This window comes from Platichthys flesus, chromosome 9 (assembly GCF_949316205.1).
Source record: "Platichthys flesus chromosome 9, fPlaFle2.1, whole genome shotgun sequence".
Taxonomy (NCBI): Eukaryota; Metazoa; Chordata; class Actinopteri; order Pleuronectiformes; family Pleuronectidae; genus Platichthys; species Platichthys flesus.
In genome coordinates, this window is record NC_084953.1 from 1,338,041 (window position 1) to 1,361,188 (window position 23,148).

The window sequence follows — 23,148 nt, forward strand, 5'->3', positions numbered from 1 at the left end:
AACTAAATTCATGGTATCAAACCTAAAGCAAGTGCTAAAAATGTCTTACATCATTGATCTATATTATATTATATATATATATATATATATGATATCACATTAGCATATTCTATTTTCGGCTTTAATACTAGACCCAGAGACTTACGGAAAGTTGACGAAAAATATATAACGTTTTGACATACCATTGTTTCCCCCGATTGCTATGTGTTGTGTTGACACTGAAATAAAAGTCACATATTGAAGCTGTGTGTCAGAGAGAGAGAGCGAGAGAGAGAGAGAGAGCCCACCTAGTGAACATCTTTTGATTTTCAAAGGCCTATTATTAATGTAAAAATAGAGAGAGGCTGTGCGTCAGTTCAGTAGTAGGTGTGGCAGTGTACCAGAGCATCAACAATACAGCTGTCTGAGTACCAACCCTTTCTTTATTGACATTAATAAATAACTTTACTGACGTGATGTTATTTGTTCGCCTGTCAGATAGACCAGGCAGGTCCACAGCTTGGTATGAATCCTGGAACAATGACACAGCAGTGTGTGAAATACGTCGATGAACTGTTGACAGCATCACGTTTGCTGCGCTGCTGCCACTTCTACCCCAATCTGTTTCCATGTGGTTTGTCTTTAATGATGACGACTGATCACTTGATGATTGATCAGTTGTTGATGATCAGTTGTACATTAAATCTCCCCCCCCCCCCCCCACACACACACAGAGGAGGGAGGAGCCATGCAGACCATAACAAAGATCCTCCACCAACAGACTGAGGAACAGAATCTTTCCCAGAGCCATGACCTTCATCACACTCCTCCGTGCCCGAAAACACATCATATTCTGTCAAACCCACTTTCAGAGTGCACTCCTCACACACATCAAGGACTATGAAGGAAACACACACACACACACACACACACACACACATATCAAGGGCTGTGATTAACACACTCACACACCTTCCTTCCTCAGGGACTGAAATCCCCAAATAATCTTTTTTTTACTGTAAAATGTTTATTTCTTATCTTCTGTTTGTAGTTTGTTGCTGATACTGCTACTATTGTTGCATTCAAACTATATTTCTCCACATTTTGACACCTATATATAGATATCTTGGAAAGAGAAGACTCTTATACTTTTATTGTACAATGATGACAATAAAGATCTTGGTCAAGGTGTAAATTGTTCTTTCATTGCAATGTTGGTAAAACTATATCATGATGTATAATAATAGAAATGTTTAGTGTTTTACTTATGTTTAATTTTAATTTAACCCAGTAATACTGGATTTTTTTTGGTGTATAGTCTACTTTAAATAACTGGATTGGTGTAATATCATATCATTATTATTAAAAAATATTTATTTAATGTGATCATTTTAAAAACAACTTATCTATTATTTAGAGTTCTGAGAAACACGAAATCAAAACTTTTAATGAAAGAATCTGTTACTCAGAGAAAGTCTGTTAAACTCTGTAATTAATTAAGCCGTATCGAATATATTGATATATATATATATATATATATATATATATATATATATATTTTACAAATAAATACTAAAATGATCCTGAGGGAAATTTAGCTCTCTGTTTTAGGCTTTTTGTTTTTGGTGCACAATCCTAAACAGGTTAACAGTGACGAAGTTTAAATGGGTGTGTTTAGGTGTGTTGTCGTGTGTTGACGTGTTTTCTATGTGACAAAAGAGAGACTGACAGTTTGAATAATCACGCTGTAAAAATGTAAACACGCCCAATCACTGAGATATTCAGACGTGTATCAGTCATACAGGCGTTCATCACCTGTAGAGTATATAAAGTGACTCCGTGTTGATGAGAGGTCGTATAAGGAATCTACTGAACTTACCTGTTCATCATGATGAAGCTGCTTCTTTCTCTGACTCTCATCTGGGCGCTCTCCAGCACAGGTAACTAATACTATTTTAAATAATAGATTATTATTTATCATATTGTATTATTAATATCCTTGAAAATATAAGGAGGCTCTATTGATCCTCAGAGGAGAAATTCATAAGTTACAGTACAGCAGTACAAGAAACAGTCTAAACAGGTAGGAAGCAGATTAAATAATTAGTCATGTATGAAGTGTCTATTTATATTTAAATTACAACCCATATGTCTGAAACTCCTTTTGAACAGTGAGAAGATTTTTGAGCCTTTATGAACCACAATTTAGATCAGATCAACATATCACTGACTATTGTTCTCCACATTGCAGGTGAAGCACTTGTGTGTGAAACTTGTGCAAATGCTGCCTGTTCAAACACATCAGCAGTTACATGTCCCACAGGCACGATGTGTATCACAGCTTCCATTCAAGGTAAACTTCTCTACAAGTTACTCTCCAGTGAAATACATGTACTGCAAAGTGACGTGTGCTTTCCATCACCATTAACAAACTGCACTTTGACTCTGCAGCCGTTTCATCTGTGACTCCTGGACAGCAAATCTACAAGGCCTGTGCCCCCCCCTCCCTGTGTCCAGCCACAGGCTCTCAGACATTTTCAGTGAACTTGGGTGTTTCGAGTGCACTTGCAAGTGCTACATGCTGCAACACAGACAACTGCAACTCTGTCACTCTGCCTTGTAAGTAGATGTAGATGACTCTTATTAATCTGCATCCTTCTCCTGACATGTTCTGTTTTTAATCCATAAATCATAACACTTCCATCTTCTCTCTTTCTCTGAAAAACAGTATCATTTTTTGTCTGTTTCAGTCCCTGTGGTTCCAGCAGTTAACAGTCTACAGTGTCACATCTGTGACCCCATGACCTCTGATTGCAGCTCTTCAGTACAATGTAAGGGAACAGAGGATCTCTGCTTTCAAGCCAGTGGTAAGTCTTCTTCTTATATACTTCATTTATATAAAGTTTACTTCAAACCTATTCTACTACCTTTAAGTATTTTTTACATATTCATACTAAAGAGTGTAGAGTTAAGATATATTTACTCATGTACTAAACTTTTAAAGCACTTTAATTTAATCTGTATCATCTGTGTTACTCTGTATTTATGATCCATAACATTAGAGATTAAAAACTTACTTTTTACAGACTTATGTCTTTTTATGAAAAGTTTATTTTCTCATCATGTTAAGATCATCATTATGTTTTAGAATTAAACAGCACCCAGGAGATAAAGTAGTTAAAATAAGTTTCATCTTAACCAGTTGACAAAACTATTAATTATTTATATATTTTGATGAAGTTTCATTTTGCCTGGACCTTTCGCATCTTTTGTTTGGCACAATTTCTTGTTTTAGCGCCATGACGAATAGCGTCGCTTAAAAGCTCAAGCTCCCACTGCTCCCACTGCTCCCACTGCGGGGCTGCGCTGGGGAGCAGGGGCTCTCGCAGCCAGGCTCACCGGGGGTGAGGGGGGCGGGGCACTCAAAACAGGTCAATCTGAGGAGGGCTGTTTTAGACAGGGTAAAAAGGTGCTGTTTTAAATGATCCTTGTGGTATTTTGACCAAAATATGTTACAGACATTTCATTAAGACCCCAAGGAACCATATCAACTGTGGTGAAATGGGCATTATATGTCCCCTTTAAAACTGTCAGACTCTCCTTCTGTAAAAATAACAGTGACCTACAAAAGATTAACAAACGAAATATTGGAATTATGGACAAAAATGGAAAACTATCCTTTATCTCATTGTAGCATATGGTCGAGACTTTCAACAGATTTTTTCAGGTTTATTTGAAACTTCCCTAAACAACACAGTAAGAGCTTGTGCCTCTTTGGAGGGTCGCTAAAACATAAAACTTTTCCTTTGTGAAGTTACAGATTCAAAACAGTAAGTCTGTGTCTATACAGGAACTATAATTTCAAGGGAATGCTTTACACTTCCTAATAAAAATATCTTTCTTTGTTGGCAAAAAAGTTTTTGCTCATTGTGAGTTTCTTTAATTCCAAAATGACTTAAATGAACAATTCTTTGTTTTAATAATAATTGAACTAAGAAATGGTATCAGCTTTGAAAACATGAGATAAATACTGCACAACAATAAACATGGAACAAACTCATTAATTGAGTTAGATTTAGTTCAACATATTGGCTGACGTGAACGTATGTTTAAATTGTGGACTTGCTTCTTTCACTGAGACAAGTAACTTAACCTCAGAATGAAACACAGTGTTCTGCTGCCCTCTGCTGGTTGAAAGCTTCAGGCCTGTATCACCTCTGAAAACAACCAGTATAGTTGAAGGGTGTGGCATAAAACAGTGAAATCAGTGATGTCACGAGGTCCTGAAGTACACGTGTACATGTCAGTAATAAGGTGCGATGTTAAAATACTGCACTACTGTAACCATGGTAACAACTAATGTTAAATTACTGTCATCAAAATACATTTCCTCAGGAATTCAAGTTCCTCTTAAAGTGAGGAATTCTCTCTGAAATTATCCAACTAACAAACCTACGATTGTGTTTCATCTTTAGTGACGAATACAGGCGGCACTTCTCCAGCTTTTGGCTGTGCATCTACAAATCTGTGTGCAGCTGCTGCAAGCCTGGGGTCACTGCCTTTCATGCAAAGTGTTGGTGCCATTACCAGTGGACCAGCCTGTTGTGGGACTAGTTTGTGTAACACTCTCACTACAACAACAACAACCCCAACAACGACTACCACTTCCCCAACTACAACAACCACTACCCCAACTACAACAACCACTACCCCAACAACAACAACCACTACCCCAACTACAACTACCACTACACCAACTACAACAACCACTACCCCAACAACAACAACCACTACCCCAACTACAACTACCACTACCCCAACTACAACAACCACTACCCCAACAACAACAACCACTACCCCAACTACAACCACCACTACACCAACTACAACAACCACTACCCCAACTACAACAACCACTACTCCAGCTACAACTACCACTACCCCAACTACAACAACCACTACCCCAGCTACAACTACCACTATCCCAATTACAACAACCACTAATCCAACTACAACAACAACTACCCCAACTACAACAACCACTACCCCAACTACAACAACCCCTACCCCAACAACAACAACCACTACCCCGCCTACAACAACCACAACCCCAACTACAACAACCACTACCCCAGCTACAACTACCACTACCCCAACAACAACAACCACTACCCCAACGACAACAACCACTACCCCAGCTACAACAACCACTAGCCCAACAACAACAACCATTCCCCCAACTACAATAACCACTAGCCCAACTACAACTACCCCAACTACAACAGCAACTACCCCAACTACAACAACGACTTCTCCAACTACAACAACCACTACCCCAACTACAACAACCACTTCCCCAACTACAACAACCACTACACCAACTACAACAACCACTACCCCAACAACAACAACCACTACCGCAACAACAACAACCACTAATCCAACTACAACAACAACTACCCCAACTACAACAACCACTACCCCGCCTACAACAACCACTACCCCAACTACAACAACCACTACCCCAACTACAACAACCACTACCCCGCCTACAACAACCACTACCCCAGCTACAACAACCACTACCCCAACTACAACAACCACTACACCAACTACAACAACCACTACCCCAACTACAACAACCGATACACCAACTACAACAACCCCTACCCCAACTACAACAACCACTACCCTAACTACAACTACCGATACACCAACTACAACAACCACTACCCCAACTACAACAACCACTACACCAACTATAACAACCACTACCCCAACTACAACAACCGATACACCAACTACAACAACCACTACCCCAACTACAACAACCACTACCCTAACTACAACTACCGATACACCAACTACAACAACCACTACCCCAACTACAACAACCACTACGCCAACTACGACAACCACTACCCCTACTACGACAACCACTACCCCAACTACAACCACCACTACACCAACTACAACAACCACTACCCCAGCTACAACAACCACTACCCCAACTACAACCACCACTACGCCAACTACAACTACCACTACCCCAACTACAACAACCACTACCCCAACTACAACAACCACTACCCCAGCTACAACTACCACTATCCCAATTACAACAACCACTAATCCAACTACAACAACAACTACCCCAACTACAACAACCACTACCCCAACTACAACAACCACTACCCCAACTACAACAACCACTACCCCAACTACAACAACCACTACCCCAACTACAACAACCACTACACCAACTACAACAACCACTACCCCAACTACAACAACCGATACACCAACTACAACAACCCCTACCCCAACTACAACAACCACTACCCTAACTACAACTACCGATACACCAACTACAACAACCACTACCCCAACTACAACAACCACTACCCCAACTACAACCACCACTACACCAACTACAACAACCACTACCCCAGCTACAACAACCACTACCCCAACTACAACCACCAGTACGCCAACTACAACTACCACTACCCCAACTACAACAACCACTACGCCAACTACAACAACCACTACCCCTACTACAACAACCACTACGCCAACTACAACTACCACTACCCAAACTACAACAATAACTACCCCTACAACAACAACAACTACCCCAACTACAACAACTACTACCCCTACTACAACAACCACTACCCCAACTACAACCACCACTACACCAACTACAACAACCACTACCCAGACTACAACAACCACTATCCCCACTATAACAACCACTAACCCAACTACAACAACCAATACCCCAACTACAACAACCACTACCCCAACTACAACCACCACTATGCCAACTTCAACAACCACTAACCCAACTACAACAACCACTACCCCAACTACAACAACCACTACGCCAACTACAACCACCACTACGCCAACTACAACAACCACTATCCCTACTACAACAACCACTACCCCAACTACAACTACCGATACACCAACTACAACAACCACTACCCCAACTACAACAACCACTACACCAACTACAACAACCACTACCCCAACTACAACAACCACTACGCCAACTACAACAACCACTACCCCAACTACAACCTCCACTACGCCAACTACAACTACCGATACACCAACTACAACAACCACTACCCCAACTACAACAACCACTACACCAACTACAACAACCACTACCCCAACTACAACAACCACTACGCCAACTACAACAACCACTACCCCAACTACAACCACCACTACGCCAACTACAACACCCACTACCCCAGCTACAACAACAACTACCCCAACTACAACAACCACTACCCCAACTACAACCACCACTATCCCTACAACCATGGCCCTAACTATTACAACCACAACTCCAACTACAACAACCACTACCCCTACTACAACAACCACTATCCCTACTACAACAACCACTACCCCAACTACAACAACCACTACCCCAACTACAACAACCACTACCCCAACTACAACCACCACTACGCCAACTACAACTATCCCAACTACAACAACTACTACCCCTACTACAACAACCACTTCCCCAACTACAACAACCACTATCCCTACTACAACAACCACTACCCCAACTACAACAACCACTACCCCAACTACAACAACCACTACCCCAACTACAACCACCACTACGCCAACTACAACTATCCCAACTACAACAACTACTACCCCTACTACAACAACCACTACCCCAACTACAACAACCACTATCCCTACTACAACAACCACTACCCCAACTACAACAACCACTACCCCAACTACAACAACCACTACCCCAACTACAACCACCACTACGCCAACTACAACTATCCCAACTACAACAACTACTACCCCTACTACAACAACCAATACCCCATCTACAACAACCACTACCCCAGCTACAACAACCACTACCCCAACTAAAACCACCACTACGCCAACTACAACAACCACTACCCCAACTACAACAACCACTACGCCAACTACAACAACCACTACCCCAACAACAACCACGACTACGCCAATTACAACAACCACTAACCCCACTACAACAACCACTACCCTAACTACAACTACCGATACACCAACTACAACAACCACTACCCCAACTACAACAACCACTACACCAACTATAACAACCACTACCCCAACTACAACAACCGATACACCAACTACAACAACCACTACCCCAACTACAACAACCACTACCCTAACTACAACTACCGATACACCAACTACAACAACCACTACCCCAACTACAACAACCACTACGCCAACTACGACAACCACTACCCCTACTACGACAACCACTACCCCTACTACGACAACCACTACCCCAACTACAACCACCACTACACCAACTACAACAACCACTACCCCAACTACAACCACCACTACGCCAACTACAACTACCACTACCCCAACTACAACAACCACTACCCCAACTACAACTACCGATACACCAACTACAACAACCACTACCCCAACTACAACAACCACTACACCAACTACAACAACCACTACCCCAACTACAACAACCACTACGCCAACTACAACAACCACTACCCCAACTACAACAACCACTACGCCAACTACGACAACCACTACCCCTACTACGACAACCACTACCCCAACTACAACCACCACTACACCAACTACAACAACCACTACCCCAGCTACAACAACCACTACGCCAACTACAACCACCACTACGCCAACTACAACAACCACTATCCCTACTACAACAACCACTACCCCAACTACAACTACCGATACACCAACTACAACAACCACTACCCCAACTACAACAACCACTACACCAACTACAACAACCACTACCCCAACTACAACAACCACTACGCCAACTACAACAACCACTACCCCAACTACAACCTCCACTACGCCAACTACAACTACCGATACACCAACTACAACAACCACTACCCCAACTACAACAACCACTACACCAACTACAACACCCACTACCCCAGCTACAACAACAACTACCCCAACTACAACAACCACTACCCCAACTACAACCACCACTATCCCTACAACCATGGCCCTAACTATTACAACCACAACTCCAACTACAACAACCACTACCCCTACTACAACAACCACTATCCCTACTACAACAACCACTACCCCAACTACAACAACCACTACCCCAACTACAACAACCACTACCCCAACTACAACCACCACTACGCCAACTACAACTATCCCAACTACAGCAACTACTACCCCTACTACAACAACCACTACCCCAACTACAACAACCACTATCCCTACTACAACAACCACTACCCCAACTACAACAACCACTACCCCAACTACAACCACCACTACGCCAACTACAACTATCCCAACTACAACAACTACTACCCCTACTACAACAACCACTACCCCAACTACAACAACCACTATCCCTACTACAACAACCACTACCCCAACTACAACAACCACTACCCCAACTACAACAACCACTACCCCAACTACAACCACCACTACGCCAACTACAACTATCCCAACTACAACAACTACTACCCCTACTACAACAACCAATACCCCATCTACAACAACCACTACCCCTACTACAACAACCACTACCCCAACTACAACAACCACTATCCCTACTACAACAACCACTACCCCAACTACAACAACCACTACCCCAACTACAACAACCACTACCCCAACTACAACCACCACTGCGCCAACTACAACAACCACTAACCCAACTACAACAACCACTACACCAACTACAACAACCACTACCCCAACTACAACCACCACTACGCCAACTACAACAACCACTACCCCAACTACAACAACCACTACGCCAACTACAACAACCACTACCCCAACAACAACCACGACTACGCCAATTACAACAACCACTAACCCCACTACAACAACCACTACCCTAACTACAACTACCGATACACCAACTACAACAACCACTACCCCAACTACAACAACCACTACACCAACTATAACAACCACTACCCCAACTACAACAACCGATACACCAACTACAACAACCACTACCCCAACTACAACAACCACTACCCTAACTACAACTACCGATACACCAACTACAACAACCACTACCCCAACTACAACAACCACTACGCCAACTACGACAACCACTACCCCAACTACAACAACCACTACCCCAACTACAACAACCACTACGCCAACTACGACAACCACTACCCCTACTACGACAACCACTACCCCAACTACAACCACCACTACACCAACTACAACAACCACTACCCCAACTACAACCACCACTACGCCAACTACAACAACCACTACCCCAACTACAACAACCACTACCCCAACTACAACCACCACTACACCAACTACAACAACCACTACCCCAGCTACAACAACCACTACCCCAACTACAACCACCACTACGCCAACTACAACTACCACTACCCCAACTACAACAACCACTACCCCAACTACAACAACCACTACCCCAGCTACAACTACCACTATTCCAATTACAACAACCACTAATCCAACTACAACAACAACTACCCCAACTACAACAACCACTACCCCAACTACAACAACCACTACCCCAAATACAACAACCACTACCCCGCCTACAACAACCACTACCCCAGCTACAACAACCACTACCCCAACTACAACAACTAATACACCAACTACAACAACCACTACCCCAACTACAACAACCGATACACCAACTACAACAACCCCTACCCCAACTACAACAACCACTACCCTAACTACAACTACCGATACACCAACTACAACAACCACTACCCCAACTACAACAACCACTACACCAACTATAACAACCACTACCCCAACTACAACAACCGATACACCAACTACAACAACCACTACCCCAACTACAACAACCACTACCCTAACTACAACTACCGATACACCAACTACAACAACCACTACCCCAACTACAACAACCACTACACCAACTACAACAACCACTACCCTAACTACAACCACCACTACGCCAACTACAACAACCACTACCCCAACTACAACTACCGATTCACCAACTACAACAACCACTACCCCAACTACAACAACCACTACGCCAACTACGACAACCACTAACCCTACTACAACAACCACTACGCCAACTACAACAACCACTATCCCTACTACAACAACCACTACCCCTACTACGACAACCACTACCCCAACTACAACCACCACTACACCAACTACAACAACCACTACCCCAGCTACAACAACCACTACCCCAACTACAACCACCACTACGCCAACTACAACTACCACTACCCCAACTACAACAACCACTACGCCAACTACAACAACCACTACCCCTACTACAACAACCACTACGCCAACTACAACTACCACTACCCAAACTACAACAATAACTACCCCTACAACAACAACAACTACCCCAACTACAACAACTACTACCCCTACTACAACAACCACTACCCCAACTACAACCACCACTACACCAACTACAACAACCACTACCCCAACTACAACAACCACTATCCCTACTACAACAACCACTATCCCCACTATAACAACCACTAACCCAACTACAACAACCAATACCCCAACTACAACAACCACTACCCCAACTACAACCACCACTATGCCAACTTCAACAACCACTAACCCAACTACAACAACCACTACCCCAACTACAACAACCACTACGCCAACTACAACCACCACTACGCCAACTACAACAACCACTATCCCTACTACAACAACCACTACCCCAACTACAACTACCGATACACCAACTACAACAACCACTACCCCAACTACAACAACCACTACACCAACTACAACAACCACTACCCCAACTACAACAACCACTACGCCAACTACAACAACCACTACCCCAACTACAACCTCCACTACGCCAACTACAACTACCGATACACCAACTACAACAACCACTACCCCAACTACAACAACCACTACACCAACTACAACAACCACTACCCCAACTACAACAACCACTACGCCAACTACAACAACCACTACCCCAACTACAACCACCACTACGCCAACTACAACACCCACTACCCCAGCTACAACAACAACTACCCCAACTACAACAACCAATACCCCAACTACAACCACCACTATCCCTACAACCATGGCCCTAACTATTACAACCACAACTCCAACTACAACAACCACTAACCCTACTACAACAACCACTATCCCTACTACAACAACCACTACCCCAACTACAACAACCACTACCCCAACTACAACAACCACTACCCCAACTACAACCACCACTACGCCAACTACAACTATCCCAACTACAACAACTACTACCCCTACTACAACAACCACTACCCCAACTACAACAACCACTATCCCTACTACAACAACCACTACCCCAACTACAACAACCACTACCCCAACTACAACAACCACTACCCCAACTACAACCACCACTACGCCAACTACAACTATCCCAACTACAACAACTACTACCCCTACTACAACAACCAATACCCCATCTACAACAACCACTACCCCAACTACAACAACCACTACCCCAACTAAAACCACCACTATGCCAACTACAACAACCACTAACCCAACTACAACAACCACTACCCCAACTACAACAACCACTACCCCAACTACAACCACCACTGCGCCAACTACAACAACCACTAACCCAACTACAACAACCACTACACCAACTACAACAACCACTACCCCAACTACAACCACCACTACGCCAACTACAACAACCACTACCCCAACTACAACAACCACTACGCCAACTACAACAACCACTACCCCAACAACAACCACGACTACGCCAATTACAACAACCACTAACCCCACTACAACAACCACAACCCCAACTACAACAACCACTACCCCAACTACAACAACCACTACCCCAACTACAACCACCAGTACGCCAACTACAACAACCACTACCCCAACTACAACTACCGATTCACCAACTACAACAACCACTACGCCAACTACGACAACCACTACCCCTACTACAACAACCACTACCCCAACTACAACTACCGATACACCAACTACAACAACCACTATCCCTACTACAACAACCACTACCCCAACTACAACAACCACTACCCCAACTACAACCACCAGTACGCCAACTACAACAACCACTACCCCAACTACAACTACCGATTCACCAACTACAACAACCACTACGCCAACTACGACAACCACTACCCCTACTACAACAACCACTACCCCAACTACAACTACCGATACACCAACTACAACAACCACTATCCCTACTACAACAACCACTATCCCTACTACAACAACCACTACCCCAACTACAACTACCGATACACCAACTACAACAACCACTACCCCAACTACAACAACCACTACACCAACTACAACAACCACTACCCCAACTACAACCACCACTACGCCAACTACAACTACTACTACCCCAACTACAACAACCACTACGCCAACTACAACAACCACTACCCCTACTTCAACAACCACTACCCCAACTACAACAACCACTACGCCAACTACGACAACCACTACCCCTACTACAACAACCACTACGCCAACTTCAACAACCACTATCCCTACTACAACAACCACTATCCCTACTACAACAACCACTACCCCAACTACAACTACCGATACACCAACTACAACAACCACTACCCCAACTACAACAACCACTACACCAACTACAACAACCACTACCCCAACTACAACCACCACTACGCCAACTACAACTACTACTACCCCAAATTCAACAACCACTACGCCAACTACAACAACCACTACCCCTACTTCAACAACCACTACCCCAACTACAACCACCACTACCCCAACTACAACAACCACTACGCCAACTACAACTACCACTACCCCAACTACAACAATAACTACCCCTACAACAACAACAACTACCCCAACTACAACAACTACTACCCCTACTACAACAACTACAACCACCACTACACCAACTACAACAACCACTACCCCAACTACAACAACCACTATCCCTACTACAACAACCACTACCCCAACTACAACAACCACTACCCCAACTACAACCACCACTATGCCAACTACAACAACCACTACCCGAACTACAACAACCACTACCCCAACTACAACAACCACTACCCCAACAACAACCACCACTACGCCAATTACAACAACCACTAACCCAACTACAACAACCACTACTCCAACTACAACAACCACTATCCCAACTACAACAACCACTACCCCAACTACAACAACAACCACTACCCCAACTACAACAACTACTACCCCAACTACAACCACCACTACGCCAATTACAACAACCACTACCCCAGCTACAACAACCACAACCCTAACTACAACTACCGATACACCAACTACAACAACCACTACCCCAACTACAACAACCACTACACCAACTACAACAACCACTACCCCAACTACAACCACCACTATGCCAACAACAACAACCACTACGCCAACTACGACAACCACTACCCCTACTACAACAACCACTACGCCAACCACAACAACCACTATCCCTACTACAACAACCACTACCCCTACTACGACAACCACTACCCCAACTACAACCACCACTACACCAACTACAACAACCCCTACCCCAACAACAACAACCACTACCCCGCCTACAACAACCACTACGCCAACTACGACAACCACTACCCCTACTACAACAACCACTACGCCAACCACAACAACCACTATCCCTACTACAACAACCACTACCCCTACTACGACAACCACTACCCCAACTACAACCACCACTACACCAACTACAACAACCCCTACCCCAACAACAACAACCACTACGCAAACTACAACAACCACTACCCCAACTACAACAACCACTACACCAACTACAACAACCACTACTCCAGCTACAACTACCACTACCCCAACTACAACAACCAGTACCCCAGCTACAACTACCACTACGCCAACTACAACAACCACTACCCCAACTACAACTACCGATTCACCAACTACAACAACCACTACCCCAACTACAACAACCACTACGCCAACTACGACAACCACTAACCCTACTACAACAACCACTACGCCAACTACAACAACCACTATCCCTACTACAACAACCACTACCCCTACTACGACAACCACTACCCCAACTACAACCACCACTACACCAACTACAACAACCACTACCCCAGCTACAACAACCACTACCCCAACTACAACCACCACTACCCCAACTACAACAACCACTACACCAACTACAACAACCACTACCCCAACTACAACTACCACTACACCAACTACAACAACCACTACCCCAACTACAACAACCACTACACCAACTACAACAGCCACTACCCCAGCTACAACAACCACTACACCAACTACAACAACTACTACCCCAACTACAACAACCACTACACCAACTACAACAACTACTACCCCAACTACAACAACCACTACCCCAACTACAACAACCCCTACCCCAACAACAACAACCACTACCCCGCCTACAACAACCACTACCCCAACTACAACAACCACTACCCCAACTACAACAACAACTACCCCAACTACAACAACCACTACCCCAACTACAACAACCACGACCCCAACAACAACAACCACTATTCCTATAACCATTGCCGTAACAGCAACAACCACTACCCCAACAACAACCACCACTACGCAAACTACAACAACCGCTACCCCAACTACAACAACCACTACCCCAACAACAACCACTACCCCAGCTACAACAACCACTACACCAACTACAACAACCACTACCCCAGCTACAACAACCACCACACCAACTACAACAACGACTTCTCCAACTACAACAACCACTACCCCAACTACAACAACCACTACCCCAACTACAACAACCACTACACCAACTACAACAACCACTACCACTACAACAACAACCACTACCCCAACAACAACAACCACTAATCCAACTATAACAACTACTACCCCAACTACAACAACCACTACCCCAACTACAACAACCACTACCCCAACAACAACAACCACTACCCCAACTACAACATCCACTACACCAACTATAACAACCCCTAACCCAACAACAACAACCACTACCCTGCCTACAACAACCACTACCCCAACTACAACAACCACTACCCCAACTACAACAACCACTACCCCGCCAACAACAACCACTACCCCAACTACAACAACCACTACACCAACTACAACAACCACTACCCCAACAACAACAACAACCACTACCGCAACAACAACAACCACTAATCCAACTACAACAACAACTACCCCAACTACAACTACCACTACGCCAACAACAACAACCACTACCCCAACAACAACAACCACTACCCCAACTACAACAACCACTACTCCAGCTACAACTCCCACTACCCCAACTACAACAACCACTACCCCAGCTACAACTACCACTACCCCAACAACAACAACCACTACCCCAACAACAACAACCACTACCCCAACTACAACAACCACTACCCCAACTACAACAACCACTACACCAACTACAACAACCACTACCCCAACTACAACTACCACTACACCAACTACAACAACCACTACCCCAACTACAACAACCACTACACCAACTGCAACATCCACTACCCCAGCTACAACAACCACCACACCAACTACAACAACCACTACCCCAACTACAACAACCACTACACCAACCACTACCCCAACTACAACTACCACTACACCAACTACATCAACTACTACCCCAACTACAACAACCACTACACCAACTACAACAACTACTACCCCAACTACAACAACCACTACCCCAACTACAACAACCCCTACCCCAACAACAACAACCACTACCCCGCCTACAACAACCACTACCCCAACTACAACAACCACTACCCCAACTACAACAACAACTACCCCAATTACAACAACCACTACCCCAACTACAACAACCACGACCCCAACAACAACAACCACTATTCCTATAACCATGGCCGTAACAGCAACAACCACTACCCCAACAACAACCACCACTACGCAAACTACAACAACTGCTACCCCAACTACAACAACCACTACCCCAACAACAACCACTTCCCCAGCTACAACAACCACTACACCAACTACAACAACCACTACCCCAGCTACAACAACCACCACACCAACTACAACAACGACTTCTCCAACTACAACAACCACTACCCCAACTACAACAAGCACTACCCCAACTACAACAACCACTACACCAACTACAACAACCACTACCCCTACAACAACAACCACTACCCCAACAACAACAACCACTAATCCAACTACAACAACCACTACCCCAACTACAACAACCACTACCCCAACTACAACAACCACTACCCCAACTACAACAACAACTACCCCGACTACAACAACCACTACCCCAACTACAACAACCACTACCCCAACTACAACAACCGCTACCCCAACTACAACAACCACTACCCCAACAACAACCACGACCCCAGCTACAACAACCATTCCCCCAACTACAATAACCACTAGCCCAACTACAACTACCCCAACTACAACAGCAACTACCCCAACTACAACAACGACTTCTCCAACTACAACAACCACTACCCCAACTACAACAACCACTACCCCAACTAAAACAACCACTACACCAACTCAAACAACCACTACCCCAACAACAACAACCACTACCCCAACAACAACAACCACTAATCCAACTACAACAACCACTAGCCCAACTACAACAACCACTACCCCAACTACAACAACCACTACACCAACTACAACAAACACTACCCCAACAACAACAACCACTACCCCGCCTACAACAACTACTACCCCAACTACAACAGCCACTACCCCAACTACAACAACGACTTCTCCAACTACAACAACCACTACCCCAACTACAACAACCACTACCCCAACTACAACAACCACTACACCAACTCAAACAACCACTACCCCAACAACAACAACCACTACCCCAACTACAACAACCACTAATCCAACTACAACTACCACTACCCCAACTACAACAACCACTACCCCAACCACAACAACCACTACACCAACTACAACAACCACTACCCCAACCACAACTACCACTACACCAACTACAACAACCACTACCCCAACTACAACAACCACTACACCAACTACAACAACTACTACCCCAACTACAACAACCACTACCCCAACTACAACAACCACTACACCAACTACAACAACTACTACCCCAACTACAACAACCACTACCCCAACTACAACAACCACGACCCCAACAACAACAACCACTATTCTTATAACCATGGCCGTAACAGCAACAACCACTACCCCAACAACAACAACCACTACGCAAACTACAACAACCACTACCCCAACTACAACAACCACTACCCCAACTACAACAACCACTACACCAACTACAATTACCACTACTCCAGCTACAACAACCACCACACCAATTACAACAACCACTACCCCAACTACAACAACCACTACCCCAACTACAACAACCAGTACACAAACCACAACTACCACTACACCAACTACAACAACCACTACCCCAATTACAACAACCCCAACCCCAACTACAACAACCACTACACCAACTACAACAACCACTACCCAAACCACAACTACCACTACACCAACTACAACAACCACTACCCCAACTACAACAACCACTACACCAACTACAACAACCACTACCCCAACTACAACAACCACTACACCAACTACAACAACTACTACCCCAACTACAACAACCACTACCCCAACTACAACAACCACTACCCCAACTACAACAACCACTACGCAAACTACAACAACCACTACCCCAACTACAACAACAACTACCCCAACTACAACAACCACTACCCCAACTACAACAACCACGACCCCAACTACAACTACCCCAACTACAACAGCAACTACCCCAACTACAACAATGACTTCTCCAACTACAACAACCACTAACCCAACTACAACAACCACTACACCAACTACAACAACCACTACCCCAACAACAACAACCACTACCCCAACAACAACCACTAATCCAACTACAACAACCACTACCCCAACTACAACAACCACTACCCCAACTACAACCACCACTACGCAAACTACAACTACTGCTACCCCAACTACAACAACCACTACCCCAACCACAACCACTACCCCAGCTACAACCACTATTCCTATAACCATGGCCGTAACAGCAACTACCACTACCCCAACTACAACAACCACTACCCCAACAACAACCACCACTACGCAAACTACAACTACTGCTACCCCAACTACAACAACCACTACCCCAACAACAACCACTACCCCAGCTACAACAACCACTAGCCCAACAACAACAACCATTCCCCAAACTACAATAACCACTAACCCAACTACAACTACCCCAACTACAACAGCAACTACCCCAACTACAACAATGACTTCTCCAACTACAACAACCACTACCCCAACAACAACAACCACTACCCCAACAACAACCACTAATCCAACTACAACAACCACTACCCCAACTACAACAACCACTACCCCAACTACAACAACCACTACCCCAACTACAACAACCACTACACCAACTAAAACAACCACTACCCCAACTACAACAACCACTACCCCAACTACAACAACCACTAGACCAACTACAACAACAACTAGCCCGACTACAACAACCACAACAACAACTACCCCAACTACAACAACCACCACGCCAACTAAAACAACCACTACCCCAACTAAAACAACCACTACCCCAACAACAACAACCACTTCCCCAACTACAACAACCACTACCCCAAAAACAACAACCACTGCCCCAACTACAGGAACAACTGCCACAACTACTACTGCCAGTGATGCCTGTTGTGTCAGAATGGGAATGCTGCATCTGCTGATTGGACTCCTCATTTTCATACTATTTTAGATTTCAAAACAAAAGTGGATGAACCTTTGAATCCACTAGAAGGACTCTGAGAGAACCCTTAGAAGTCTTTGGTGTACTTGCTGCCATCTTTGATTGATGGTTACACAGATTATAAAATTCCTATTTAGTCCAAAGGGGATAGGGTCTGGGTGAAGTTAAAGTGAGCTAAGTCAGCACCAATGATATAGACAGATGCACACAAAACTTCAACTTTTGTTCAATTTATTAGCTTTAATTTAAGTGAACATAAATTGCCTCACGGAAACATACTCACTTGGGATTTCATCACAAATCTCTGTTTATTTTTTGAAGTGGACTGAATACTGTTAAACATGTGGTCTTATTTAACTTTTTTGGCAACTTGTACAACTATGATACCTTATTTAAAAATGTTATATTATTAAATTGTGGCATAACTGAAAGTCAAACTTCAGGAAATGTGTTCAATACCTTAACCATTTAAAAAATGTAAAGCTTTATTTCATGCGTCAAGTGAAAGTTTTTCTTAATTTTTTCAATATTTAATATTATTTTAATTTCATATATTTATGCCAATGTGAATCAGTACAGGAGCGAGATGATAATCAAATAAATACCATTGTTTCTTTTAATTCTCTTAATTAATTTATTAATTTATTACTTTTCTTCAGACTTTTTCCTTAAAATGTAGGAAAAAACATGTTGTGGTTACTCTTTTGTATATGACACAAATTTCTTTCACATTAGATTAAGGCCACAAAAGATGGGAATGATGATAAATGTGTGTTACTACACAAAAGAAGAAATTATTTACTGTATTATCTGTTGTAATCATTCATTAAACTACTAAAAAAAAATCTTAATTTCTATTGTCAATCTTCTTCCTGATAAAATCATATCGGGACCAGCTTCTTCGAATAACAATTGTTACGTTTTCCCAGCTGCTTTAGTAGAGAAACCTTTTCTATTCTAGATATGGACATGAATACATAATTTGAATACATGTATTCAAGAACATGAATTAGTTTTTTTTATTATGACAGCAGCAGGATGTGTCACAAGCTTCTTCTTGTGTGGGTGAAGCCAGAGTTATGCCCAAACACGGCTCAGACAACGACTGGCAGTATAGCAAACGTTTTCTAATAATTATTCAATGATGATAAAATGGTTTTGGTACAGGAAGTCTCAAGGGATGGAATGGCTGAATTGTGGAGCGACAGCAGAGGAAGCCCAGTGGCTCCGCAGGAAACTGTCAGACAGGAAACAAGCAGGACAGACAGGTGACTAACCAGCTGGCTGATTAGTCACCTGGGATGAGCAGGGTTAGGGTTAGGTTAAGTGGAAGCAGGTTGAACACAGCATGAATACGAAGCAGGATTTCAAGCCAATGCTGATTGATACTACTGCAGACTGTATAATCTTGAGATGAGTGGTGTGGAGACCACGGTTCATTCATGAATCTCTAAACAGACTGGCACCGCCTTATTTATCAGAACTTCTTATTAAACATACTCCAGTTCGGGAACTGAGATCAGCCACTCAACTTCTCCTCGACAAACCGCAGAAAAAAATTGTAACAAGAGGAGATCGCGCATTTGGAGTGGCCGCCCCAGACCTGTGGAACAACCTACAATTTCACGTTAGATCTACCCCGTCTTTAACAATGTTTAAATCATTATTAAAAACGCACCTATTCTCTCAGGCTTTCCATTGAGTGTGTTTCAGTGCAGCTGATTATATTTTATTTTTCTTATCGTATTCTTATATTTTATTTTGTTCTATGATTTTTATTATTCTTATATATTTGTATTTGTATTTTTATTTTACATTAATAATTGTATTTTATTTGTATTACTTGAACTTTAATGTATTACGTTGTTACTGTCCTTTGGCCGTGCCATTCATCCTGTACAGCACTTTGATCAACCAAGTTGTTTTAAATGTTTAATATAAACAATATTGACATTGACACACACACACACACAGACACACAGACACACACACACAGAAACACACACACACACACACACCCGCGAAGGAACGGAAGAACGGAGGCGAGGTAGTGGATCATGACACCTTCCTCTTCTAGTGTAAAATAAACTCTATTCGTTTCGTAAAAACAACAATGTAAAAATGTTGAACATTTAAGAATTTGGTATTGACAACATTAGCTATGATAAAACTGGAGATTAAGTTTTAGACAATGTACTATCCTGTATTTTAAATGAACATAGTGCCTCAAAACTTTCTGTAGTGTTTGGAAACAATGTCCGTGGCTGAGCACCAGCTGCGTCCCTCATTTGGTCCACTCTGTAAACAGAACAGGTGGCTACTTCGATGGCAGCGTTCGGGATGTGGTTGTTCAGCCAGGTCTCTTTGGTGATAGTCACAAAATGAGGTGTAATTCTCCTTCTGATAGAATCCATCTTGTTTGTAAGATACCTGGAGTTGGCGATGAACAGTGTCGGGATGGCTGGTCTGTACGAGTTTCTGTTTCCTCTCCACTCAACCGCCTGCGTTGGTTTGTTGGTGGGATGGTAATGCCGGTGCTCTCTGCGGTACGCAGGATCAAAGAAGTGTTGAAACTTAACCCCACGGCGGTGGAAATATAAATATATGCTTTTCGGACTTGATTGCCGGAAATCCGTGCGGGAAATCTGAACTGATCACAGACAACGACAATAGTTTAGAAGAAGCCAATTTTCTCCCTGACTGTCTGATTTGCTGTTGTAGGTCATAAAGAAGTAATCATATTAAGATGAGACCATTTCATAACCTGTGTAGTAAACTTAAAGCTCAGCATGGTCTGAGGCCCCCCTTATATTACAGAGCTACTAACTCCCTTTGCTCTGAACTGTTATCTAAGTTCTTCCACCCAACACGTTTTAGTAGTTCCTAAGTCAAGGCTTGTAACCAAGGATGAGTGGACTTCTGTCACCAGGACCTCATGAGCCTAAGATTCCTTACCTGAGGAGATTAGCCAGCAATTCACCTGCTATTAAAACATTTGCTTATTTTTTCAGCAATGCATAAAAACGCTTTCTAGGAAAGCATGTTAATGTCTGATTTTTAAATTCAACAATTCATACTTTTTTTTGTCTTGTTCTGTGTTGTTTGATTCCAGAGTCATTTTTGACCTTGTTTAGATTAGTGCTATAGAAACAAAAGTTATTATTTTTTAAATG

The 23,148-nt window shown here is 43.4% G+C and overlaps 3 protein-coding genes across 3 annotated transcripts; all 3 read left to right on the plus strand.

Moving 5' to 3' along the window:
- Nucleotides 1-1,867: 1,867 nt before the first annotated feature.
- Nucleotides 1,868-4,630, plus strand: LOC133960773 (phospholipase A2 inhibitor and Ly6/PLAUR domain-containing protein-like; the record flags this gene model as incomplete). The annotated part of the gene is made up of 5 exons (XM_062395611.1): nt 1,868-1,919; nt 2,231-2,332; nt 2,431-2,598; nt 2,730-2,846; nt 4,455-4,630. Coding segments are annotated over exons 1-5 (615 nt in total), but the record flags the coding sequence as incomplete, so codon positions are not given.
- Nucleotides 4,631-6,121: 1,491 nt separating this feature from the next.
- Nucleotides 6,122-6,688, plus strand: LOC133960211 (integumentary mucin C.1-like; the record flags this gene model as incomplete). Its single annotated transcript, XM_062394668.1, has 1 exon — nt 6,122-6,688. A coding segment is annotated over one exon (567 nt), but the record flags the coding sequence as incomplete, so codon positions are not given.
- A 1,635-nt stretch (nt 6,689-8,323) lies between these two features.
- On the plus strand, nt 8,324-22,711 carry LOC133960774 (uncharacterized; the record flags this gene model as incomplete). The annotated part of the gene is made up of 2 exons (XM_062395612.1): nt 8,324-8,968; nt 22,697-22,711. Coding segments are annotated over 2 exons (660 nt in total), but the record flags the coding sequence as incomplete, so codon positions are not given.
- Nucleotides 22,712-23,148: the final 437 nt, after the last annotated feature.